Source organism: Mauremys mutica, chromosome 24 (assembly GCF_020497125.1).
Source record: "Mauremys mutica isolate MM-2020 ecotype Southern chromosome 24, ASM2049712v1, whole genome shotgun sequence".
Classification (NCBI taxonomy): domain Eukaryota; kingdom Metazoa; phylum Chordata; order Testudines; family Geoemydidae; genus Mauremys; species Mauremys mutica.
Window position 1 is genome coordinate 9,975,883 of NC_059095.1, and position 25,208 is coordinate 10,001,090.

The 25,208-nt window shown below is 49.3% G+C and overlaps 2 protein-coding genes across 2 annotated transcripts; both read right to left on the reverse strand.

The window, feature by feature from the left end:
• Positions 1-349: 349 nt before the first annotated feature.
• Positions 350-12,680, reverse strand: LOC123356094 (mucin-19-like). The gene is made up of 2 exons (XM_044999069.1): positions 682-12,680; positions 350-499 (listed from the first exon to the last, which is right to left on the reverse strand). The coding sequence occupies exons 1-2, from the start codon at positions 12,382-12,384 to the stop codon at positions 350-352; spliced, it is 11,853 nt and encodes a 3,950-aa protein (XP_044855004.1). The 5' UTR covers positions 12,385-12,680.
• Positions 12,681-12,688: 8 nt separating this feature from the next.
• On the reverse strand, positions 12,689-16,560 carry LOC123356097 (serine-rich adhesin for platelets-like). Its single transcript, XM_044999070.1, has 3 exons — positions 16,409-16,560; positions 12,795-14,339; positions 12,689-12,714 (listed from the first exon to the last, which is right to left on the reverse strand). Exons 2-3 carry the CDS (start codon positions 14,299-14,301, stop codon positions 12,689-12,691), a joined length of 1,533 nt encoding a protein of 510 aa, XP_044855005.1. The 5' UTR covers positions 14,302-14,339; positions 16,409-16,560.
• Between the last annotated feature and the right edge of the window lie 8,648 nt (positions 16,561-25,208).

Here is a 25,208-nt window from a genome sequence, read left to right on the forward strand (position 1 = left end):
TCTGCGCAGAGTGCTTTTTGTCATCTCAGCTGCAGTGCTGGTGTGTGTCCCAGCAGGAGATGTCTCGGTTGGTACAGTGCCCGTCTCAGGGAAGGGAGTGCTCCCTTGAGACGTTGGCCTTGATCCAGCTGCTGAAGTGCTGGCCAGGGCTGAAGTGTCTTGGACTGGGCTTGTGGCGAGAGAGGCGCTGGTCTTCTCAGCAGGTGAACTTGTACCCGTTCCTGTGGATTCAGTTGTTGCACTAGAAGGAAAGAAGACTGGAGTTGTCTTTGCAGGAATAGTGCTCGTCTCACTAGGGCTAGAAGTTGCTGTTGAAGAAGTGGGCATCTCCACTGTTACGCTAGTGCCTTCAGAGGTGCTGGTCTCTGCTAGAGTAGAGGTGGTAGGGCTTGATTTTTGCGCCGTACTCTGGGCTACGGTGCCTGAGCTGCCCTCTGTAGTAGCGGTGAGAGGAACAAAAGTCGTGGGAGGAGATGTTCTTCCGGACATCTCTGTGGACCTGCTTGATGGAATTGCAGGAGAGACGGTTGTGGTTTCTCCTGGTGCATTAGTGGTGCCCAAAGTTTCAGCCGTTGCCTGGGGACTACTGATTCCTGGGAGAACTGTGGATATTTCCCTTTCTATCGAGGTACTTGCTCTGGTAGGCGTAGCTGATGTCGTAGTGCTCTCTGCGGTGCTTACAAATGAGTTCTCTGGCGGGCTGCTCCCAACACTTAACGTCCTGTCAGTCCGGGAAGTCGTCTGAGACGAGTCTGTCATGGAAGTAGATTTGCTTGCAGACTCTTTTGTGGACTCAGATGACGTAGTGGGATGGAAGGAAACTGTGTTGTTGTCTGTTACCCTAGTGGTGTCTTCTACAGTTGTCGTCCCACCAGGTGAACTGGTGTGTGGCACAGCGGTGGTGCTTTCTACTGTTGTGAATGTGTCCCCTCGAGTTGCAATACTGGAAGGGTTACTGGAGAGTAGAACGGTTGTGACAGTGTCTCTACTTGTTAGGGACTCAGATGTTGTGATCTCGGCTTGGCTGGAGGTCTCAGCGACACTCGTCATCTGAGAAGGTGGCGTTGCCTTTTCCATAGTTCTCTCAGCTGATGGACTTGTGAAAAAGAGGCCGGTGGTGCTCTCAGTTCCAGCAGTGGTGCCCACCTGTAGTGTAGTATGAAGCGGGGTAGCGCTTTCCGCTGTCGACGTATGTCCGATTGTGTGCGTAGTGCTGGGTATCCCAGAAGTTGCATCGCTTCGAGTTGTTGATGATTCTGCAGGGAGGGGACTGGTTAAAGAGCGAGTGGTGGTTTCAGCAGATAGGGAGCTTCCAGCCATCTCTGTGGTTTCCACTGATGTTCTGGGAGGGGAGGTGTTTGGGCTTCTGCCACTGTCTGTAGTGCTGCGCAGCGTGCTTGTTGTCGTCTCAGCTGCAGTGCTGGTGTGTGTCCCAGCAGGAGATGTCTCGGTTGGTACAGTGCCCGTCTCAGGGAAGGGAGTGCTCCCTTGAGACGTTGGCCTTGATCCAGCTGCTGAAGTGCTGGCCAGGGCTGAAGTGTCTTGGACTGGGCTTGTGGCGAGAGAGGCGCTGGTCTTCTCAGCAGGTGAACTTGTACCCGTTCCTGTGGATTCAGTTGTTGCACTAGAAGGAAAGAAGACTGGAGTTGTCTTTGCAGGAATAGTGCTCGTCTCACTAGGGCTAGAATTTGGTCTTGATGAAGTGGGCATCTCCGCTGTTACGCTAGTTCCTTCAGAGGTGCTGGTCTCTGCTAGAGTAGAGGTGCTAGGGCTTGATTTTTGCACCGTACTCTGGGCTACGGTGCCTGAGCTGCCCTCTGTAGTAGCGGTGAGAGTCACAAAAGTGGTGGGAGGAGATCTGCTTCCGGACATCTCTGTGGACCTGCCTGATGGAATTGCAGGAGAGACAGTTGTGGTTTCTCCTGGTGCATTAGTGGTGCCCAAAGTTTCAGCCGTTGCCTGGGGACTACTGATTCCTGGGAGAACTGTGGATATTTCCCTTTCTATCGAGGTACTTGCTCTGGTAGGCGTAGCTGATGTCGTAGTGCTCTCTGCGGTGATTACAAATGAGTTCTCTGGCGGGCTGCTCCCAACACTTAACGTCCTGTCAGTCCGGGAAGTCGTCTGAGACGAGTCTGTCATGGAAGTAGATTTGCTTGCAGACTCTTTTGTGGACTCAGATGACGTAGTGGGATGGAAGGAAACTGTGCTGGTGTCTGCTACTCTAGTGGTGTCTTCTGCAGTAGTCGTCCCACCAGGTGAACTGGTGTGTGGCACAGCGGTGGTGCTTTCTGCTGTTGTGAAGGTGTCCCTTGGACTTGCAGTAACAGAAGGGTTACTGGAGAGTGGAATGGTTGTGACAGTGTCTCTACTTGTTAGGGACTCAGATGTTGTGATCTCGGCTTGGCTGGAGGTCTCAGCGACACTCGTTGTCTGAGAAGGTGGCGTTGCCTTTTCCGTCGTGCTCTCAGCTGATGGACTTGAGAAAAAGAGGCCGGTGGTGCTCTCAGTTCCAGCAGTGGTGCCCACCTGAAGTGTAGTATGAAGCAGGGTAGAGCTTTCCGCAGCCGAAGTAGGTCCCATTGTGTGCGTAGTGCTGGGTGTCCCAGCAGTTGCACCGCTTGGAGTTGTCGATGTTTCTGCAGGGAGGGGACTAGTTACAGAGCCAGTGGTGGTCTCAGCAGATAGGGAGCTTCCAGCCATCTCTGTGGTTTCCACCGATTTTCCGGGCAGGGAGGTGTTTGGACTTGTGCCTCTGTCAGTAGTGATGCGCAGCGTGCTTGTTGTCGTCTCAGCTGCAGTGCTGGTGTGTGGCCCAGCAGGAGATGTCTCGGTTGCTACAGTGCCCGTCTCAAGGAAGGGAGTGCTCCCTTGAGACGTTGGCCTTGATCCAGCTGCTGAAGTGCTGGCCAGGGCTGATGTGTCTTGGACTGGGCTTGTGGCGAGAGAGGAGCTGGTCTTCTCAGCAGGTGAACTTGTACCCGTTCCTGTGGATTCAGTTGTTGCACTAGAAGGAAAGAAGTCTGGAGTTGTCTTTGCAGGAATAGTGCTCGTCTCACTAGGGCTAGAAGTTGCTGTTGAAGAAGTGAGCATCTCTGCTGTTATGCTAGTGCCTTCAGTGGTGCTGGTCTCTGCTAGAGTAGAGGTGGTAGGGCTTGATTTTTGCACCGTACTCTGGGCTACGGTGCCTGAGCTGCCCTCTGTAGTAGCGGTGAGAGTCACAAAAGTGGTGGGAGGAGATGTGCTTACGGACCTCTCTGTGGACCTGCCTGATGGAATTGCAGGAGAGACAGTTGTGGTTTCTCCTGGTGCATCAGTGGTGCCCAAAGTTTCAGCCGTTGCCTGGGGACTACTGATTCCTGGGAGAATTGTGGATATTTCCCTTTCTATCGAGGTACTTGCTCTGGTAGGCGTAGCTGATGTCGTAGTGCTCTCTGCGGTGCTTACAAATGAGTTCTCTGGCGGGCTGCTCCCAACACTTAACGTCCTGTCAGTCCGGGAAGTCGTCTGAGACGAGTCTGTCATGGAAGTAGATTTGCTTGCAGACTCTTTTGTGGACTCAGATGACGTAGTGGGATGGAAGGAACCTGTGCTGGTGTCTGCCACTCTAGTGGTATCTTCTGCAGTAGTCGTCCAAGCAGGTGAACTGGTGTGTGGCACAGCGGTGGTGCTTTCTGCTGTTGTGAAGGTGTCCCTTGGACTTGCAGTAACAGAAGGGTTACTGGAGAGTGGAAGGGTTGTGACAGTGTCTCTACTTGTTAGGGACTCAGATGTTGTGATCTCGGCTTGGCTGGAGGTCTCAGCGACACTCGTTGTCTGAGAAGGTGGCGTTGCCTTTTCCGTCGTGCTCTCAGCTGATGGACTTGAGAAAAAGAGGCCGGTGGTGCTCTCAGTTCCAGCAGTGGTGCCCACCTGAAGTGTAGTATGAAGCAGGGTAGCGCTTTCCGCTGCCGAAGTAGGTCCCATTGTGTGCGTAGTGCTGGGTGTCCCAGCAGTTGCACCGCTTGGAGTTGTCGATGTTTCTGCAGGGAGGGGACTAGTTACAGAGCCAGTGGTGGTCTCAGCAGATAGGGAGCTTCCAGCCATCTCTGTGGTTTCCACCGATTTTCCAGGCAGGGAGGTGTTTGGGCTTGTGCCTCTGTCAGTAGAGATGCGCAGCGTGCTTGTTGTCGTCTCAGCTGCAGTGCTGGTGTGTGGCCCAGCAGGAGATGTCTCGGTTGCTACAGTGCCCGTCTCAAGGAAGGGAGTGCTCCCTTGAGACGTTGGCCTTGATCCAGCTGCTGAAGTGCTGGCCAGGGCTGATGTGTCTTGGACTGGGCTTGTGGCGAGAGAGGAGCTGGTCTTCTCAGCAGGTGAACTTGTACCCGTTCCTGTGGATTCAGTTGTTGCACTAGAAGGAAAGAAGTCTGGAGTTGTCTTTGCAGGAATAGTGCTCGTCTCACTAGGGCTAGAAGTTGCTGTTGAAGAAGTGAGCATCTCTGCTGTTATGCTAGTGCCTTCAGTGGTGCTGGTCTCTGCTAGAGTAGAGGTGGTAGGGCTTGATTTTTGCACCGTACTCTGGGCTACGGTGCCTGAGCTGCCCTCTGTAGTAGCGGCGAGAGTCACAAAAGTGGTGGGAGGAGATCTGCTTCCGGACATCTCTGTGGACCTGCCTGATGGAATTGCAGGAGAGACAGTTGTGGTTTCTCCTGGTGCATTAGTGGTGCCCAAAGTTTCAGCCGTTGCCTGGGGACTACTGATTCCTGGGAGAACTGTGGATATTTCCCTTTCTATCGAGGTACTTGCTCTGGTAGGCGTAGCTGATGTCGTAGTGCTCTCTGCGGTGATTACAAATGAGTTCTCTGGCGGGCTGCTCCCAACACTTAAGGTCCTGTCAGTCCGGGAAGTCGTCTGAGACGAGTCTGTCATGGAAGTAGATTTGCTTGCAGACTCTTTTGTGGACTCAGATGACGTAGTAGGATGGAAGGAAACTGTGCTGGTGTCTGCTACTCTAGTGGTGTCTTCTGCAGTTGTCGTACCACCAGGTGAACTGGTGTGTGGCACAGCGGTGGTGCTTTCTGCTGTTGTGAAGGTGTCCCTTGGAGTTGCAGTAACAGAAGGGTTACTGGAGAGTGGAAGGGTTGTGATAGTGTCTCTACTTGTTAGGGACTCTGATGTTGTGATCTCAGCTTTGCTGGAGGTCTCAGCGACACTCGTTGTCTGAGAAGGTGGGGTAGCTTTTTCAGTAGTGCTCTCAGCTGATGGACTTGAGAAAAAGAGGCCAGTGATGCTCTCAGTTCCAGCAGTGGTGCCCACCTTAAGTGTAGTATGAAGCGGGGTAGCGCTTTCCGCTGCCGAAGTAGGTCCCATTGTGTGCGTAGTGCTGGGTGTCCCAGCAGTTGCATCGCTTGGAGTTGTCGATGTTTCTGCAGGGAGGGGACTAGTTACAGAGCCAGTGGTGGTCTCAGCAGATAGGGAGCTTCCAGCCATCTCTGTGGTTTCCACCGATGTTCTGGGAGGGGAGGTGTTTGGGCTTGTGCCACTGTCAGTAGTGCTGCGCAGCGTTCTTGTTGTCGTCTCAGCTGCAGTGCTGGTGTGTGTCCCAGCAGGAGATGTCTCGGTTGGTACAGTGCCCGTCTCAGGGAAGGGAGTGCTCCCTTGAGACGTTGGCCTTGATCCAGCTGCTGAAGTGCTGGCCAGGGCTGAAGTGTCTTGGACTGGGCTTGTGGCGAGAGAGGCGCTGGTCTTCTCAGCAGGTGAACTTGTACCCGTTCCTGTGGATTCAGTTGTTGCACTAGAAGGAAAGAAGTCTGGAGTTGTCTTTGCAGGAATAGTGCTCGTCTCACTAGGGCTAGAAGTTGCTGTTGAAGAAGTGGGCATCTCTGCTGTTACGCTAGTGCCTTCAGAGGTGCTGGTCTCTGCTAGAGTAGAGGTGCTAGGGCTTGATTTTTGCACCGTACTCTGTGCTACGGTGCCTGAGCTGCCCTCTGTAGTAGCGGCGAGAGTCACAAAAGTGGTGGGAAGAGATGTTCTTCCGGACATCTCTGTGGACGTGCCTGATGGAATTGCAGGAGAGACAGTTGTGGTTTCTCCTGGTGCATTAGTGGTGCCCAAAGTTTCAGCCGTTGCCTGGGGACTACTGATTCCTGGGAGAACTGTGGATATTTCCCTTTCTATCGAGGTACTTGCTCTGGTAGGCGTAGCTGATGTCGTAGTGCTCTCTGCGGTGATTACAAATGAGTTCTCTGGCGGGCTGCTCCCAACACTTAACGTCCTGTCAGTCCGGGAAGTCGTCTGAGACGAGTCTGTCATGGAAGTAGATTTGCTTGCAGACTCTTTTGTGGACTCAGATGACGTAGTAGGATGGAAGGAAACTGTGCTGGTGTCTGCTACTCTAGTGGTGTCTTCTGCAGTAGTCGTCCCACCAGGTGAACTGGTGTGTGGCACAGCGGTGGTGCTTTCTGCTGTTGTGAAGGTGTCCCTTGGAGTTGCAGTAACAGAAGGGTTACTGGAGAGTGGAAGGGTTGTGATAGTGTCTCTACTTGTTAGGGACTCAGATGTTGTGATCTCTGCTTGGCTGGAGGTCTCAGCGACACTCGTTGTCTGAGAAGGTGGCGTTGCCTTTTCCGTAGTGCTCTCAGCTGATGGACTTGAGAAAAAGAGGCCGGTGGTGCTCTCAGTTCCAGCAGTGGTGCCCACCTTAAGTGTAGTATGAAGCGGGGTAGCGCTTTCTGCTGCCGAAGTAGGTCCCATTATGTGCGTAGTGCTGGGTGTCCCAGCAGTTGCACCGCTTGGAGTTGTCGATGTTTCTGCAGGGAGGGGACTAGTTACAGAGCCAGTAGTGGTCTCAGCAGATAGGGAGCTTCCAGCCATCTCTGTGGTTTCCACCGATTTTCCAGGCAGGGAGGTGTTTGGACTTGTACCACTGTCAGTAGTGCTGCGCAGAGTGCTTGTTGTCATCTGAGCTGCAGTGCTGGTGTGTGTCCCAGCAGGAGATGTCTCGGTTGGTACAGTGCCCGTCTCAGGGAAGAGAGTGCTCCCTTGAGACGTTGGCCTTGATCCAGCTGCTGAAGTGCTGGCCAGGGCTGATGTGTCTTGGACTGGGCTTGTGGCGAGAGAGGTGTTGGTCTTCTCAGCAGGTGAACTTGTACCCGTTCCTGTGGATTCAGTTGTTGCACTAGAAGGAAAGAAGTCTGGAGTTGTCTTTGCAGGAATAGTGCTCGTCTCACTAGGGCTAGAAGTTGCTGTTGAAGAAGTGAGCATCTCTGCTGTTATTCTAGTGCCTTCAGTGGTGCTGGTCTCTGCTAGAGTAGAGGTGGTAGGGCTTGATTTTTGCACCGTACTCTGGGCTACGGTGCCTGAGCTGCCCTCTGTAGTAGCGGTGAGAGTCACAAAAGTGGTGGGAGGAGATCTGCTTCCGGACATCTCTGTGGACCTGCCTGATGGAATTGCAGGAGAGACAGTTGTGGTTTCTCCTGGTGCATTAGTGGTGCCCAAAGTTTCAGCCGTTGCCTGGGGACTACTGATTCCTGGGAGAACTGTGGATATTTCCCTTTCTATCGAGGTACTTGCTCTGGTAGGCGTAGCTGATGTCGTAGTGCTCTCTGCGGTGATTACAAATGAGTTCTCTGGCGGGCTGCTCCCAACACTTAACGTCCTGTCAGTCCGGGAAGTCGTCTGAGACGAGTCTGTCATGGAAGTAGATTTGCTTGCAGACTCTTTTGTGGACTCAGATGACGTAGTGGGATGGAAGGAACCTGTGCTGGTGTCTGCCAATCTAGTGGTATCTTCTGCAGTAGTCGTCCAAGCAGGTGAACTGGTGTGTGGCACAGCGGTGGTGCTTTCTGCTGTTGTGAAGGTGTCCCTTGGTGTTGCAGTTACATTAGGTTTACTGGAGAGTGGAAGGGTTGTGATAGTGTCTCTACTTGTTAGGGACTCTGATGTTGTGATCTCAGCTTGGCTGGAGGTCTCAGCGACACTCGTTGTCTGAGAAGGTGGCGTTGCCTTTTCAGTAGTGCTCTCAGCTGATGGACTTGAGAAAAAGAGGCCGGTGGTGCTCTCAGTTCCAGCATTGGTGCCCACCTGAAGTGTAGTATGAAGTGGGGTAGCGCTTTCCGCTGCCGAAGTAGGTCCCATTGTGTGCGTAGTGCTGGGTGTCCCAGCAGTTGCACCGCTTGGAGTTGTCGATGTTTCTGCAGGGAGGGGACTAGTTACAGAGCCAGTGGTGGTCTCAGCAGATAGGGAGCTTCCAGCCATCTCTGTGGTTTCCACCGATGTTCTGGGAGGGGAGGTGTTTGGGCTTGTGCCACTGTCAGTAGTGCTGCGCAGCGTGCTTGTGGTCGTCTCAGCTGCAGTGCTGGTGTGTGTCCCAGCAGGAGATGTCTCGGTTGGTACAGTGCCCGTCTCAGGGAAGGGAGTGCTCCCTTGAGACGTTGGCCTTGATCCAGCTGCTGAAGTGCTGGCCAGGGCTGAAGTGTCTTGGACTGGGCTTGTGGCGAGAGAGGCGTTGGTCTTCTCAGCAGGTGAACTTGTACCCGTTCCTGTGGATTCAGTTGTTGCACTAGAAGGAAAGAAGTCTGGAGTTGTCTTTGCAGGAATAGTGCTCGTCTCACTAGGGCTAGAAGTTGCTGTTGAAGAAGTGAGCATCTCTGCTGTTATTCTAGTGCCTTCAGAGGTGCTGGTCTCTGCTAGAGTAGAGGTGGTAGGGCTTGATTTTTGCACCGTACTCTGGGCTACGGTGCCTGAGCTGCCCTCTGTAGTAGCGGTGAGAGGCGCAAAAGTGGTGGGAAGAGATGTTCTTCCGGACATCTCTGTGAACCTGCCTGATGGAATTGCAGGAGAGACAGTTGTGGTTTCTCCTGGTGCATTAGTGGTGCCCAAAGTTTCAGCCGTTGCCTGGGGACTACTGATTCCTGGGAGAACTGTGGATATTTCCCTTTCTATCGAGGTACTTGCTCTGGTAGGCGTAGCTGATGTCGTAGTGCTCTCTGCGGTGATTACAAATGAGTTCTCTGGCGGGCTGCTCCCAACACTTAACGTCCTGTCAGTCCGGGAAGTCGTCTGAGACGAGTCTGTCATGGAAGTAGATTTGCTTGCAGACTCTTTTGTGGACTCAGATGACGTAGTGGGATGGAAGGAAACTGTGCTGGTGTCTGCTACTCTAGTGGTGTCTTCTGCAGTAGTCGTCCCACCAGGTGAACTGGTGTGTGGCACAGCGGTGGTGCTTTCTGCTGTTGTGAAGGTGTCCCTTGGAGTTGCAGTAACAGAAGGGTTACTGGAGAGTGGAAGGGTTGTGATAGTGTCTCTACTTGTTAGGGACTCTGATGTTGTGATCTCAGCTTGGCTGGAGGTCTCAGCGACACTCGTTGTCTGAGAAGGTGGCGTTGCCTTTTCAGTAGTGCTCTCAGCTGATGGACTTGAGAAAAAGAGGCCGGTGGTGCTCTCAGTTCCAGCAGTGGTGCCCACCTTAAGTGTAGTATGAAGCGGGGTAGCGCTTTCTGCTGCCGAAGTAGGTCCCATTATGTGCGTAGTGCTGGGTGTCCCAGCAGTTGCACCGCTTGGAGTTGTCGATGTTTCTGCAGGGAGGGGACTAGTTACAGAGCCAGTGGTGGTCTCAGCAGATAGGGAGCTTCCAGCCATCTCTGTGGTTTCCACCGATTTTCCGGGCAGGGAGGTGTTTGGACTTGTGCCTCTGTCAGTAGTGATGCGCAGCGTGCTTGTTGTCGTCTCAGCTGCAGTGCTGGTGTGTGGCCCAGCAGGAGATGTCTCGGTTGCTACAGTGCCCGTCTCAAGGAAGGGAGTGCTCCCTTGAGACGTTGGCCTTGATCCAGCTGCTGAAGTGCTGGCCAGGGCTGATGTGTCTTGGACTGGGCTTGTGGCGAGAGAGGCGCTGGTCTTCTCAGCAGGTGAACTTGTACCCGTTCCTGTGGATTCAGTTGTTGCACTAGAAGGAAAGAAGTCTGGAGTTGTCTTTGCAGGAATAGTGCTCGTCTGACTAGGGCTAGAATTTAGTCTTGATGAAGTGGGCATCTCCGCTGTAATGCTAGTGCCTTCAGAGGTGCTGGTCTCTGCTAGAGTAGACGCGGTAGGGCTTGATTTTTGCACCGTACTCTGGGCTACGGTGCCTGAGCTGCCCTCTGTAGTAGCGGCGAGAGACGCAAAAGTGGTGAGAGGAGATCTGCTTCTGGACATCTCTGTGGACTTGCCTGATGGAATTGCAGGAGAGACAGTTGTGGTTTCTCCTGGTGCATTAGTGGTGCCCAAAGTTTCAGCTATTGCCTGGGGACTACTGATTCCTGGGAGAACTGTGGATATTTCCCTTTCTATCGAGGTACTTGCTCTGGTAGGCGTAGCTGATGTCATAGTGCTCTCTGCGGTGCTTACAAATGAATTCTCTGGCGGGCTGCTCCCAACACTTAAGGTCCTGTCAGTCCGGGAAGTCGTCTGAGACGAGTCTGTCATGGAAGTAGATTTGCTTGCAGACTCTTTTGTGGACTCAGATGATGTGGTGGGATGGAAGGAAACTGTGCTGGTGTCTGCTACTCTAGTGGTGTCTTCTGCAGTTGTCGTACCACCAGGTGAACTGGTTTGTGGCAGAGTGATGGTGCTTTCTGCTGTTGTGGAGGTGTCCCTTGGAGTTGCAGTAACAGAAGGGTTACTGGAGAGTGAAAGGGTTGTGATAGTGTCTCTACTTGTTAGGGACTCAGATGTTGTGATCTCTGCTTGGCTGGAGGTCTCAGCGACACTCGTCATCTGAGAAGGTGGCGTTGCCTTTTCCATAGTTCTCTCAGCTGATGGACTTGTGAAAAAGAGGCCGGTGGTGCTCTCAGTTCCAGCAGTGGTGCCCACCTGTAGTGTAGTATGAAGCAGGGTAGAGCTTTCCGCAGCCGAAGTAGGTCCCATTGTGTGCGTAGTGCTGGAAGTCCCAGCAGTTGCACCGCTTGGAGTTGTCGATGTTTCTGCAGGGAAGGGACTAGTTACAGAGCCAGTGGTGGTCTCAGCAGATAGTGAGCTTCCAGCCATCTCTGTGGTTTCCACTGATGTTCCGGGCAGGGAGGTGTTTGGGCTTGTGCCACTGTCAGTAGTGCTGCGCAGCGTGCTTTTTGTCATCTCAGCTGCAGTGCTGGTGTGTGTCCCAGCAGGAGATGTCTCGGTTGCTACAGTGCCCGTCTCAGGGAAGGGAGTGCTCCCTTGAGATGTTGGCCTTGATCCAGCTGTTGAAGTGCTGGCCAGGGCTGAAGTGTCTTTGACTGGGCTTGTGGCGAGAGAGGCGTTGGACTTCTCAGCAGGTGAACTTGTACCCGTTCCTGTGGATTCAGTTGTTGCACTAGAAGGAAAGAAGTCTGGAGTTGTCTTTGCAGGAATAATGCTCGTCTCACTAGGGCTAGAAGTTGCTGTTGAAGAAGTGAGCATCTCCGCTGTTACGCTAGTGCCTTCAGAGGTGCTGGTCTCTGCTAGAGTAGAGGTGGTAGGGCTTGATTTTTGCACCGTACTCTGGGCTACGGTGCCTGAGCTGCCCTCTGTAGTAGCGGTGAGAGTCACAAAAGTGGTGAGAGGAGATCTGCTTCTGGACATCTCTGTGGACCTGCCAGATGGAATTGCAAGAGACACAGTTGTGGTTTCTCCTGGTGCATTAGTGGTGCCCAAAGTTTCAGCTGTTGCCTGGGGACTACTGATTCCTGGGAGAACTGTGGATATTTCCCTTTCTATCGAGGTACTTGCTTTGGTAGGCGTAGCTGATGTCGTAGTGCTCTCTGCGGTGCTTACAAATGAGTTCTCTGGCGGGCTGCTCCCAACACTTAAGGGCCTATCAGTCCGGGAAGTCGTCTGAGACGAGTCTGTCATGGAAGTAGATTTGCTTGCAGACTCTTTTGTGGACTCAGATGACGTAGTGGGATAGAAGGAAACTGTGCTGGTGTCTGCTACTTTAGTGGTGTCTTCTGCAGTTTTCGTCCCACCAGGTGAACTGGTGTGTGGCACAGCGGTGGTGCTTTCTGCTGTTGTGAAGGTGTCCCTTGGACTTGCAGTAACAGAAGGGTTACTGGAGAGCAGAAGGTTTGTGACAGTGTCTCTACTTGTTAGGGACTCAGATGTTGTGATCTCTGCTTGGCTGGAGGTCTCAGCGACACTCGTTGTCTGAGAAGGTGGCGTTGCCTTTTCAGTAGTGCTCTCAGCTGATGGACTTGAGAAAAAGAGGCCGGTGGTGCTCTCAGTTCCAGCAGTGGTGCCCACCTTAAGTGTAGTATGAAGCGGGGTAGCGCTTTCCGCTGCCGAAGTAGGTCCCATTGTTTGCGTAGTGCTGGGTGTCCCAGCAGTTGCATCGCTTGGAGTTGTTGATGTTTCTGCAGGGAGGGGACTAGTTACAGAGCCAGTGGTGGTCTCAGCAGATAGGGAGCTTCCAGCCATCTCTGTGGTTTCCACTGATGTTCCGGGCAGGGAGGTGTTTGGGCTTGTGCCACTGTCAGTAGTGCTGCGCAGAGTGCTTTTTGTCGTCTCAGCTGCAGTGCTGGTGTGTGTCCCAGCAGGAGATGTCTCGGTTGGTACAGTGCCCGTCTCAGGGAAGGGAGTGCTCCCTTGAGACGTTGGCCTTGATCCAGCTGCTGAAGTGCTGGCCAGGGCTGAAGTGTCTTGGACTGGGCTTGTGGCGAGAGAGGCGTTGGTCTTCTCAGCAGGTGAACTTGTACCCGTTCCTGTGGATTCAGTTGTTGCACTAGAAGGAAAGAAGTCTGGAGTTGTCTTTGCAGGAATAGTGGTCGTCTCACTAGGGCTAGAATTTGGTCTTGATGAAGTGAGCATCTCTGCTGTTACACTAGTGCCTTCAGAGGTGCTGGTCTGTGCTAGAGTAGAGGTGCTAGGGCTTGATTTTTGCACCATACTCTGTGCTACGGTGCCTGAGCTGCCCTCTGTAGTAGCGGCGAGAGGCGCAAAAGTGGTGGGAAGAGATGTTCTTCTGGACATCTCTGTGGACCTGCCTGATGGAATTGCAGGAGAGACAGTTGTGGTTTCTCCTGGTGCATTAGTGGTGCCCAAAGTTTCAGCTGTTGCCTGGGGACTACTGATTCCTGGGAGAACTGTGGATATTTCCCTTTCTATCGAGGTACTTGCTCCGGTAGGCGTAGCTGATGTCGTAGTGCTCTCTGCGGTGCTTACAAATGAATTCTCTGGCGGGCTGCTCCCAACACTTAAGGTCCTATCAGTCTGGGAAGTCGTCTGAGACGAGTCTGTCATGGAAGTAGATTTGCTTGCAGACTCTTTTGTGGACTCAGATGACGTAGTGGGATGGAAGGAAACTGTGCTGGTGTCTGCTACTCTAGTGGTGTCTTCTGCAGTAGTCGTCCCAGCAGGTGAACTGGTGTGTGGCACAGCGATGTTGCTTTCTGCTGTTGTGAAGGTGTCCCTTGGAGTTGCAGTAACAGAAGGGTTACTGGAGAGTGGAAGGGTTGTGATAGTGTCTCTACTTGTTAGGGACTCAGATGTGATCTCTGCTTGGCTGGAGGTCTCAGCGACACTCGTTGTCTGAGAAGGTGGCGTTGCCTTTTCAGTAGTGCTCTCAGCTGATGGACTTGAGAAAAAGAGGCCGGTGGTGCTCTCAGTTCCAGCAGTGGTGCCCACCTTAAGTGTAGTATGAAGCGGGGTAGCACTTTCCGCTGCCGAAGTAGGTCCCATTGTTTGCATAGTGCTGGGTGTCCCAGCAGTTGCATCGCTTGGAGTTGTCGATGTTTCTGCAGGGAGGGGACTAGTTACAGAGCCAGTGGTGGTCTCAGCAGAGAGGGAGCTTCCAGCCACTGTAGTTGCACTTGTACCTGTTGTTGTGGACTCTTTTGTGGACTCAGATGACATAGTGGGGTGGAAGAGATCCGTGCTGGTCTCTGCTATTCCTGTCGCGTCTTCTCCAGTTGTCGTTCCAGTAGGCTTGCTGATGTGTGACACAACAGTTGTGTTTTCTGCAGTTGTGAAGGCATCCTTTGGACTTACAGTACCAGAAGATTTACTGGAGAGTCGGATGGTTGTGACTGAGTCTCTAGTTGGCAGGGACTCAGGTGTGTTGATCTCAAATTGGCTGGAGGTCTCAGTGACACTCGTCGTCTGAGAATGTGGCGTTTCATTTTCCGAGGTTGTCTCAGCTGATGGACTTGAGAAAAAGAGGCTGGTGGTGCTCTCAGTTCCATCAGTGATGCCCCCCTTAGGTGTAGTGTCAAGAGCGGGAGGACTTGACTTCTCCATGGTGCTCTGGCCTATGGTGTCTGTACTCCCGAATGCAATATCTGTGGTAGGGTCAAAAGTGGTGGGAAGGGTTGTACTCTCATACACTCCTGTGGACATGTCTTTTGTCGTGACACTAGATGCCGTTGAGGCTTCCTCTGTCAAGAAACACAGTTCAGAATTTATTGTTTCGGCTCTATGATTGGTGGCTAAATCTTAGTCTATAGGATAAAAATATTTGCATGAATTATAATTTGGAAATATTTCCCCTGAGAACCAAGCTGTCACTGAAAGAATTGTGAATAACAAGTACCGTGACCAGCAGATCTGTTGCATTTTTTTAGCTGGTCAATTTTAGTTTGTACCCTTGTGTTACCTCTGGGAATCTGAAAGATATTATGTCTACCTGTTCGATAGTGCTAGAAACCCTAAGGTTGGACCAATAGAAATTCCTTTTGAGCTGGTCAGAACTCCGAGGCCGAGTCCTGAAACTGTTTCTGTTATCAGAACTTTGAAATCCCTGCAAATATTAACTGTACTGATATCTTCTACCTTTTGCTCTCTCCTACCCCCCTGTACACTCATCAAGGCCAGCCATAATTTGATGTCATCATTTTCTAATTATCTGATTGGAGACTCAGACATTCTCATTGAGGTTATCAAAGCTATCCATGGGATTTAGACTCATAACGTCCTTTGATTTTAATGGAATTTTAACTTCCCCTAGTATTTTTTAAATCTCAGTTTAGATTTACTACAGTGCATTTTTATTTTCAGTTTTAAGTGCAAATCCTTCAGGTGTAATTAACATCTTCTTGTGGGCAGATTGACAAATCAGTTGTTTCTGCTTAGCCTTGAGAAACAAAACATTCAGCAGACTCTTTGGGTTCTAGTTCCACACAGCTGGAAGAAGCTACTGGTCCAGATCTTTCGCTGGTGTGAATTAGCATAGCTGCTCTGTAGCCAATGGATCTATGCCAATTTTACTAAACGATATCACCAGTTCTGCTGAAACAGACCCACGTGATAAACTTGGAATACTTTCCTTTAAGAAACCTGGTCATTGTAACACAAATTGAACATGGACAATATGAACTCAATTCATGACTGCTCGGTGTTGTCTGTAATTTTAGCTTCTAGTGTTTGTCTTGTGCTGGACTGTATTAGGCCAAAATTACGTGTGTGGTGAATATAGGTAAGATTCTGTTCTTGCTGTACTGCACCTTTAAGCAAAAGAGGTTTGCCTGTCTGTATGGGGTTAGGGTTGTGAGACTATTCAAGATGGAGGACCTATCTTTTCACTTTCATTTGTGTAGATCAAAGTCAATGAAGTAACTCCAGGTAAAACTGATCAGAGAAAATTGAAACCTTGAATATCCGACAGAATCATTCCTGATAACAATTGTTAGGATATAGATATTCAGGCCCGTCTGCAAAGGTCTATACCAGGGGTCAGCAACCTTTCAGAAGTGGTGCGCCGAGTCTTCAGTTATTCACTCTGATGTAAGGTTTAGCGTGCCGGTAATACATTTTAACATTTTTAGAAGGGTGTCTTTCTATACGTCTATAATAAATAACTAAACTATTGTTGTATGTAAAGTAAATAAGGTTTTTAAAATGTTTAAGAAACTTAATTTAAAATTAAATTAAAATGCAGAGTCCCCCGGACAAGTGGCCAGGACCCGGGCAGTGTGAGTACCGCGGAAAATCAGCTCGAGTGCCACCTTCGGCACATGTGCCATAGGTTACCTACCCCTGGTCTATATAGGGTGACCAGACAGCAAATGTGAAAAATCGGGACGGTGGTGGGGGGTAATAGGAGCCTATATAAGAAAAAGACCCAAAAATCAGGACTGTTCCTATAAAATCAGGACATCTGGTCACCCTAGGTCTATACTTTGAGAATTTAGGTGTATTCTTATCACTTAGCTAGTTATAGAGGTATAAAAGAAAGAATCAAAATCACTGTCTGTTGAGGGCCTTTTCTCACTGTGACAGTCTAAGACCCTGTTCTTAGGCTAAGTAAGGCCTTTGGCTAAGCAGCAGAGGCAGCCATAAGCTGGGAAGCGAACGGTCACATCTTCACATCCCAAACTAGTCACAATGAAATCAGGCAATCTGGGGCTGTTAGAAAGGTGATCCGATCTATCGCCACCAGAGAAAGGGATGAGCCTAAAATATTTAAAGAAAACTTAGTTTGCTGGCATCCTATCTGGCAAGAACTCACATCAATAGCTGGGGTGTAAAATCCTCCTTTCTGTATTGTTCTGTCACTGTAGACTCCACTTCCCTGTTGTTTGTCTGTATAATCTCTGTCTGGTTCTGTGATTGTTTCTGTCTGCTGTATATTTAATTCTGTTGGGTGTAAACTGTTATATCCTTGGGGGCAACAGTTTAACTAGCCAAAACTGGCTGAGTTATCCCCTAATAATCTAACTCAGTTGCCATAGCAACACAAGATTCAATTACCACGACAACCAAATATACATCATAAACCAATTAAGGTGGTGGGCTATAATTGGTTAAATAATCATGTTACAATATGTTTAGGACGGGTTAGTTAAATTTCAGTAAAATGATTGGTTAAGGTATAGCTAAGCAGAACTCAAGTTTTACTATATAATCTGCAGTCAATCAGGAAGTAAAGTGGGGAGAATGGGAACAGGAACTGGGGGTGGGGGAACTGGAATCATGTTTTGCTAAGGGTGGGGGGGAATGGGAACAGGGACACAGGCAAGGCTCTGTGGTGTCAGAGCTGGGAAGGGGGACACTGAGGAAGGAAACTGGAATCATGCTTGCTGGAAGTTCACCCCAATAAACATTGAATTGTTTGCACCTTTGGACTTGGGATATTGTTGCTCTCTGTTCATGCGAGAAGGACCAGGGAAGTGAGCAGGTGAAGGAATAAGTCCTCTAACAATGACTACTCCTTGTACCAGGGAAAGAGAGAGACGATGATCTATGACGTGGTGGTTGGGGCATTTGCCTAGGATGTGGGAGACCCAATTTCAAGTCGGTGCGCCAATGAGTATTTAATTATTCATTGAGAAAGACCCACACCAGAATACCCCGTAGCCCAGTGGCTAGTACACTATCCCTTCTCCACCTCGGGCAGAGGGAGAACTAGACCTAGGTCTCCCACATTTCAGGGACTACTCTAATCACCGAGGCGAAGGTCACAAGGGAGGTGCGCCCTCCTCCCCTCCATTGCGTGGTATAAAAAATGCCCAAAATCGAAACAAAAAAATTTCAACTTTTTTTTTCAGCCTGACTTGAAATTTTCTAACTTTTCAATTCACTCAAAAAAATTGAAAGTGTTTGGATTTGGTTTGACCTGAAATTAAACATTTTTATTTTTTAAACTGAGTTGCCAGAGAACTGAAAAATCCATTATTTGCCCAAATCTGCTCTTAAATTCCAATCCCAGCTCTGCTGCTGACTCAGCAGGTGGCCTGGGGCAGGTCCCTTCACCTTCCTGTGCCTGTTTCCCCATCTATACAACAGAGCTAATAATCTTTACTTTCTAACCAAGGAGTATAAGGATTAATTAGTTAATGTCTGTAAAATACTTTGAAGACATAAAGTGCTAGTTAAATCGTAAAGATGAGTGGTATCAGCTCCCTAAACACATTGGTTTCTGTATCCTATAGTTCCCAAGCAATATTTTTATTATTAGTGCTTCCAATTACACCACTGATAAACCCTTCTTGAACTTTTATGAATCCTGAGGAAAAATTTCAAAGGCTCCTACGTAACTTAGGAGCCTAAATCTCACTAAGGGGCAGATTTTTAAAGGTATTTAAGTGTCAAAAGATGCAGCTAGGTGCCTAATGGGATTTTCAAAAGCACCTGGGCACCTAAAATCTGGCCCTCCGCCTTTTTGCAGGTTTTACTCCTCTTCTTTTTCAAAGCCAAAAATCCCAGTGTTCTGTTCTCACACATATAACTTACTCTGACTAACCTTCCTCATTCCTGCTAGCCCCACTCTGTCTCTGTTAAAACCACCAGCACCACATGTAACTACCACAGCTTCACTATATTCATTTACCAGTTCCTCAGCATATTTCTTTGTTTGTATGTCATATCCCCCTCCCCTGGTCTTTGTCTGCTTTGTGTCCTTTAGATTGTAAGCGCTACTGACGTAGGGATTGTCTCCTATCGTGTTCGTCAAATGCCCAGCACGCTATGTCCCCAACCCCATTTGGAGCCTGTGAGTACAACTATAACAAAGGGATTTGGACACCCAAGTCCCATGAAAATTAATGGAAATTAGACATCCAGACTCACTAAGCAGCTTTGAAAAACGCAGTCTTAATGTTTACTACAATTAATCCCTACTGCAACATACGCCAAAGTGGATCTTTTTGTCATTATCGAGAGAGAAAACCTGAAAGATTAATAATGTTGTTTACTAATGAAACACCTGTATTTGTGTTCAGTATGGTCATAGAATCACAGAAATGTCGGTCTGGAAAGGACCTCGGGAGGTTATCAAGTTGAGCCATCTGCACTGAGGCAGGACCAAGTAAACCTAGATCATCCTTTACAGGTGTTTGTCCATTTTGTAAAAACCTCCAGTGATGGGGATTTCACAACCTCCCTTGGAAGCCTGATCCAGAGCTTAACTATCCTTATAAACCTCCAGTGATGGGGATTTCACAACCTCCTTTGGAAGCCTGATCCAGAGCTTAACTATCCTTATAAAGTTTTTCCTAACCTACATCTCCCTTGCTGCAGAGTAAGCCCATTACTTCTTGTCCTGCCTTCAGTGCCAGGGCTGGCTCCAGGGTTTTTGCCGCCCCAAGCAGCAAAAACAAAAAAACAAAAAAACAAAAATCCGCGATCACAATCTGCTCTACCGCCGCCGCTTCAGTCTTCGGCGGCAATTCAGTAGCAGGGCCTTCGCTCCAACAGGGAGTGAGGGACCCGCCACCGAATTGCTGCCGAAGACCTGGACGTGCCGCCCCTCTCTGTTGGCTGCCTCAAGCACCTGCTTGCTGGGCTGGTGCCTGGAGCCGGCCCTGTTCAGTGGACATGGAGAACAATTGATCCGAGTCCTCTTTATAACAGTGGCACAATTACCTTCCGTGTCTTACATACAACCATTCTGGTAATGCATCCCATAATGATATTAGCCTTTTCTGCAACAGTATCACATTGTTGACTTATATTCAGTTTGAGATCCACTGTACCCTCCAGATCCTTTTCTAGACAGTTATTCCCTCTTTTGTAGTTGTACATTTGATTTTTCCTTGAGTGAAATACTTTGCACTTGTCTTTATTGAATTTCATCTTGTTGAATTCAGACCAATTCTCCAATTTGTTAAGGTCATTTTGAATTCTAATCCCACCCTCTAAAGTCCTTGCAACCTCTCCCAGTTTAGTTCATTTGCAAAATGTATAAGCGTACTCTCTGCTCCATTATCCAAGTCAATAATGAAGTCATATCAGTCCTCTTGGTTCCAACGAACCGTAAATAACAGGAACATATCACACATTACTTGTCACCCGCCCACCGGTGAATTGACAGCATGTCACAAGCCTGAGCCTGTTTCCAGCGACAAGGAACGTCACTGTCAAAACAGACATTGCTATATGAGAATCTATGTTAAGCAAATAGCACATGTCCCAGCCATAAGGCACAGCGAATTCTATGTAAGAGAGAGATTAACAGCACTGATTAGGACTAGGTACAGTACAGGCAGGTGACGTGCAAACTTCTTATCCACACAGCTCTCCCAAGCACCGCAAGCCTGGTCTGCGGAGCTTTGCTGGTATGCCGTCCCTGAGTCCTCACACAGCTGTCAATGCACCTGAATGCCAACCTGCTGCACGCCTTGCCATTCCTTTACTGACTCTTCCATGCTGCGTCGTCAACGTACCCCATTTGTGATAGACAAAAACCCTTATTATTACAATACGAGGGTCTCCAGTCATATCTACCGGTGCTTCTAAAAGCTGGCCTGCTGTTCCGATCCTGAGTTCAGTCTAACTCCGACAGTAGGTCACAATCTCAACTTATTAGCAATCCTTGCTATTCCAGTCCCGGACCCTCAGCACAGTTCTACCAATGCCCCTGGGTTCTGACTGGTATTATTCATCCCATATTGTCCTAACCCTGACCTCGGACTGGCCGTCATGCCTAGATGTGTGGGGGCTTTTGAGATGGGGTGTATGTAGGAAGAGAAACCACAACAGTCACCTGGAGGAAGTTTGCAGAAAGGGCCGTTTGCTGATTTACCCACCTAACCTTTCACTATGAAATACTACATGCAGCGTGTTATTTGCACGGCTGAAATAGTCCATTTGAATTAAAACATAAGGGGAAAAACATCTTTCTCTGAACATAAAGCACTGGCAATGTACAAAAACAAATATTTATACATCCCATACTAGTGGGTGTTAAAATGAGTGCAACTTGTGCATAGACTAAATAAACGAAAATCATTGGCTACATTAGCAATATAGCAGACTATTTCTATATAAATAGAAAGAATACCTGTTCTAACACAATGAACAGCTATAAACATAACAATGCAGACATCCCCTTTAGCTGGTGCAAAGAGAAAATGCAATAGGAGCAGCATAGCACATTTATTAGTTGTATTTCTTATGGATGAGCATGCACAACCCACTCCTGCTTTGATTTATTGCTCTGAAGTACGTGGTTATCCTTTGTTAGTGAGACATTCCAAAGTTCTGGCCACAGTCCCTTTAGCTTTTCTTTTTTTCCTTCTTTCGCTCTCTCTCTTTCTCTATCTCCCTCTTCCCAATTCCCTGCTATAATAAATGTTCACTAGAAAAATGCCTCTGCTATTTTGCACCTTAATTTAATATCGCTACGTTGCATGCACATTTATAGGAAAATAAATATTCTGAGACTATGTGAAACATCTCCACACACTCCCCCATTTGCACTTCATATTCCCAGCCTTCTTAAAAAACCTCTTCCAAACTTTATTATACACACTTACTTTGTCATTTCAAAGTTCTATACATTCAAAAAGAGAGACTCAGAACTTCCTACCTGTTCCACATGTGTGGAAATAAAGTGCCAAGATTATAAATATGTCCCGCAAGAAATATTGCACAGAGTGAAGTTTCCAATCCATTTTTGTTGCCTGAGATTATTTCTCCTGATGAGCCGCTGCTTCAGTCTCCTTGTAACTCTGCTCCCTCTGAGAGCAGGTTCCAAATGTTGTGGCATTAACTCAGGTAACACAAGCATGTTGTTCTGTTAGCTTAGAGACTGACACACCTTAATGTGCTGCCTAGTGTAATAAGTCTGTCTTTACCTGGGCAAGAAGCCTGTGGGCCAAGAGGCTTGATTTGATAATATTACAAAAATGCAGCTGTGCTTATGCATCTGTTCAAAACGTCCTACAAGGCCCAAATTCCATAACTATCATCCTGCTCTTTATTGTGCATGAAAATACCATCAGAGACAACACTGATAAAGGAGCCTGTAGCCCAGCAATAAGTAAAGGTGTTTGTTTATTCTGTCTGAAATTCACCCATCAGCACAAGGACCATGGCAAGCCCCCCAGTGCAGCGTAGCCATCACGGTTCTGCAATGAAGGGGCGGAGTGGGTGTGTTGGTTCCACATAACCTTGCACTATGGGGAACGGTAGGCAGGTTCGGGGAGGGACGGGACAGAAGAGTAGCCACTGGGTCCATCACCACACAGACGTAGTGGTCACAACCACTGGCATATGGGACGTGGAGAGAATTTGGGTTTGGAGAAGAGGTGGCTCCACACCCTGTCTTCTGCTTAAGGCCAAACTCCACGTTGCTGCCTCTGAGAAAACCCATTTATTTTGGCTTTGTGCAGATTTGGCAGCCCTGCAAAACCTCATAGTGGTCACTGAAACATGGTGCAATTTAGGGCCATTCTGGGCCTGGACCTGGAGTTACACAACAGCCCCTGAACAGGGGAAACGCAAGTTGCCTCCGCTCTGTCTCTGTACTGGCAGCGCAGCAGGGAATCTGCAGGAATATTCCACTGAACATAGCAACATTTCCAACAGATTTCCAATGCCTCTGCTGTGGATGGAGTGGATTCCGCGCAGCCCTGGGCCAGCATATTTCAAGTGGGACTGATACAGACTAGTCCTGTAGCCTAACTATTGGCTGTCACTCTTAGAAAGTAGGCAGTATTGTGCAGTAGTTTGGCGATGTGCAAAAATGTCTCCTGGGACTAGAATGAGCCCTCCCTCCAACTCATTAGGTAATAAAGCAATACCTTTGATCAAGTACCTTGTACATTGATTAAATGAAATTAAACCGATCGTCCTACTTACACAGAGCCGATGTTCAAATATTTCAGAACACAGATGGAGTCTTACACAGAGATCTCAATAAATATGCTAATCTGGAAAATACCATCTGTGTTTATTTTTATGGATGAAAAATGTTCCTAGTATATATTTAACAGAGAATAATATTTGGCACAGGGGGTCAGATTCTTCCCTCTGTTGAGACCTGATCCTGTGGTACAAAGTGACCACTAGGGCATTATAACAGGCCACAGACGAATCAGCCCAGCATAGACCTCCCTGCAGCCAGGGGCGGCTCTATAAATTACGGCGCCCCAAGCAGGGTGGCGCGTTGCGCTGCCCTTCCCCGGTCCCGCGGCCGGGGCAGAAGTGTCTGCGGTGGGTGCGCTGGTTCACGGCTCCGGTGGAGCATCCGCAGGCATGCCTGCGGGAGCTCCGTCCGAGCCGCGGGACCAGCGCGCCCGCCGCAGTCATGCCTGCGGGAGCTCAAGCGGAGCCGCGGGAAGAGGGGACCCTCCGCAGTCATGCCTGCGGCAGGTCCGCTCGTCCCGGGCTCCGGTGGACCTCCCGCAGGCATGACTGCGGAAGGTCCGCTGGAGCCAAATGCCGCCCTGCCCCGACAATGCCGCCCCACGCGCCTGCTTGGCGCGCTGGGGTCTGGAGCCGGCCCTGCCTGCAGCCCATGGCTAGGACTTCTTTTTGCCCCAGTGATCCCCAGCTGCATAGTCTCGTAGGACCAATGTAACGTATGGCAGTCCTAAAGCTGCTGTAAGTTATAGAATCACAGAATCTCAGGGTTGGAAGGGACCTCAGGAGGTTCTAGTCCAAACCCTTGCTCAAAGCAGGACCAACCCCAACTAAATCATCCCAGCCAGGGCTTTGTCCAGCCTGACCTTAAAAACCTCTAAGGAAGGAGATTCCACCACCTCCCTAGGGAACCCATTCCAGTGCTTCCCCACCTTCCTAGGGAAATAGTGTTTCCTAATATCCAACCTAGATCTCCACCACTGCAACTTGAGACCATTGCTCCTAGTTCTGTCTTCTGCCACCACTGAGAATAGCCATCCTCTTTGGATCCCCCCTTCAGGTAGGAACCCCACCTTATGCTGAGGGCTGGCTCAGTGCACTGCTAGTTCAGAATCAACAGAGCACAAAAGGGGCTTAAAACCACCTGGGAAGCCCTTCCTCTATTTGACTCTGCGCTCCTCAGCGTCAGCTGGAAATCTAGCCCAGAATCTGTGTGTCAGCCTTGCTCACATCAAGATTGTCTGTTTCTGTCTGATCCCTGTAAGTATCTATATAGCCTTCCAGTGAGCTCCATATGGAGCCTACACGGTGTGTATAACCTGCTAAATGAAATGAGGTGATGGATTTTCTGTTTCTCTTTCCCAGCTGAGTCACTAGAGGCCATCCCACACCTCAGTAAACACACAGGTGTAGAGTAACAAGTAACAAAAGAATAATATGAGATTAATTGAGAGCTGAGGGATGATTTAAGCAATCTAATGTGCAGGGTGTTCATTCTTCAGAACTTCCTTATATGTACCAAATTAATCTGCGTCGGTCAAAAAAAATAACCCTGTATGGCCACGGGACTTTCTGGAGTTTCACTTTATCACAGCAATCCGACTTTGAGGCAAGGGATGGGGAAAGAGGCTAAGATTGCACATAGCCTGATCCAAAACGAAGGGCCACCCGCTCCGGCCAATAGCTCATTAATCCCCAGGAAATGCCCTGCACCAAGGTTGTGACCAAAAGTGAAGACAGCACTAGACCCCATCTCTCCTTGTCTCTCTAGGGCGGTGCATCGGTGGCCAATAAGAACATCCACAGTTAGATTAGCTAGGATTCTTATTTTAGAAGTGATGCAAACCCTCACATTTCAGGGCATACACCAGTCTCTGACTGAAGTAACTAGGAAGAAAACTCCCCTGTGGGCAGGTTGTTCCATAATTGTCCACCTGAGAGTTTCATGCACCTTCCTCTGAAGCAGACAGTCCTGGCCACTGTCCAAGACTCAGGTCTGCTCCAGTGCGGCCAGTCTTAGGCTCCTCTAGTTAATGCCTAGCAATTTTGTTGCCTCATAACCGAGTATGTACATACCTCTGTTGCCTTACTTGGGCAGTCAGGCTCGGGTACGTTTTCTAAGCAGCTTGTGTTTCCATTTGCTCTGTTGCCATTTGGGTGAGGCTGGTGAATAGTGCAAGGAGCAGGTGGAGGAAGTCCTGGAGGGGCAGTAGAAGGACACCAGTGGAATCTTCTCCCCCCAGAAAGACAGCTAGTGGTAAGGGGTGGGGGAAGTCAGGGCAACTTCAGAAAATGCAAAGGGCAATGGGTGCATTAGATTTTCAAAAAATTCTAAAATTATATCGCAAAGGGTAAACATAGAAGAGGCCTCATTTTCCACAGCTCTGTGCTCGCTGCCATGATTGATGCCAGTGCACTGTGAACTCTACCAGGTCAGGAGGTAGTGTTTGCACTGGTATTGCCCTAATGAATAATGAAAACACCAGGGGGAGGGCAATAGAGAACCAGACCCATAATTGTGAACATGACGGTGTCCCTTTAAGTGAGTTACTTGGTCGGGTTGTTCCCTCTCTCCGACACAGGAGACATAATGGCTTAACATTTACAGTGTGGGGCCTGGGAAGTGCCAGCAGTTGTCAATATACAACAGTAACCTATAGGATATATGTGGTGTGCAGCTGCGGACCATGGGGAAAGGGTCACATGCTCACACTCTGAGGAAT

Excerpts from the sequence above, each read along its gene's own strand:
- LOC123356094 (XM_044999069.1), bottom strand. The coding sequence starts at position 12,384 with ATGGCTGGAAGCTCCCTATCTGCTGAGACCACCACTGGCTCTGTAACT. Across the intron at positions 500-681 it reads GCCCGCCAGAGAACTCATTT|GTCCACAGAGATGTCCGGAA; the intron begins GTAAGCACCGCA and ends TCCATCAAGCAG.
- LOC123356097 (XM_044999070.1), bottom strand. The coding sequence starts at position 14,301 with ATGTCCACAGGAGTGTATGAGAGTACAACCCTTCCCACCACTTTTGAC. Across the intron at positions 12,715-12,794 it reads ACAGACCAGCACCTCTGAAG|ACAACTCCAGACTTCTTTCC; the intron begins GCACTAGTGTAA and ends ATTCCTGCAAAG.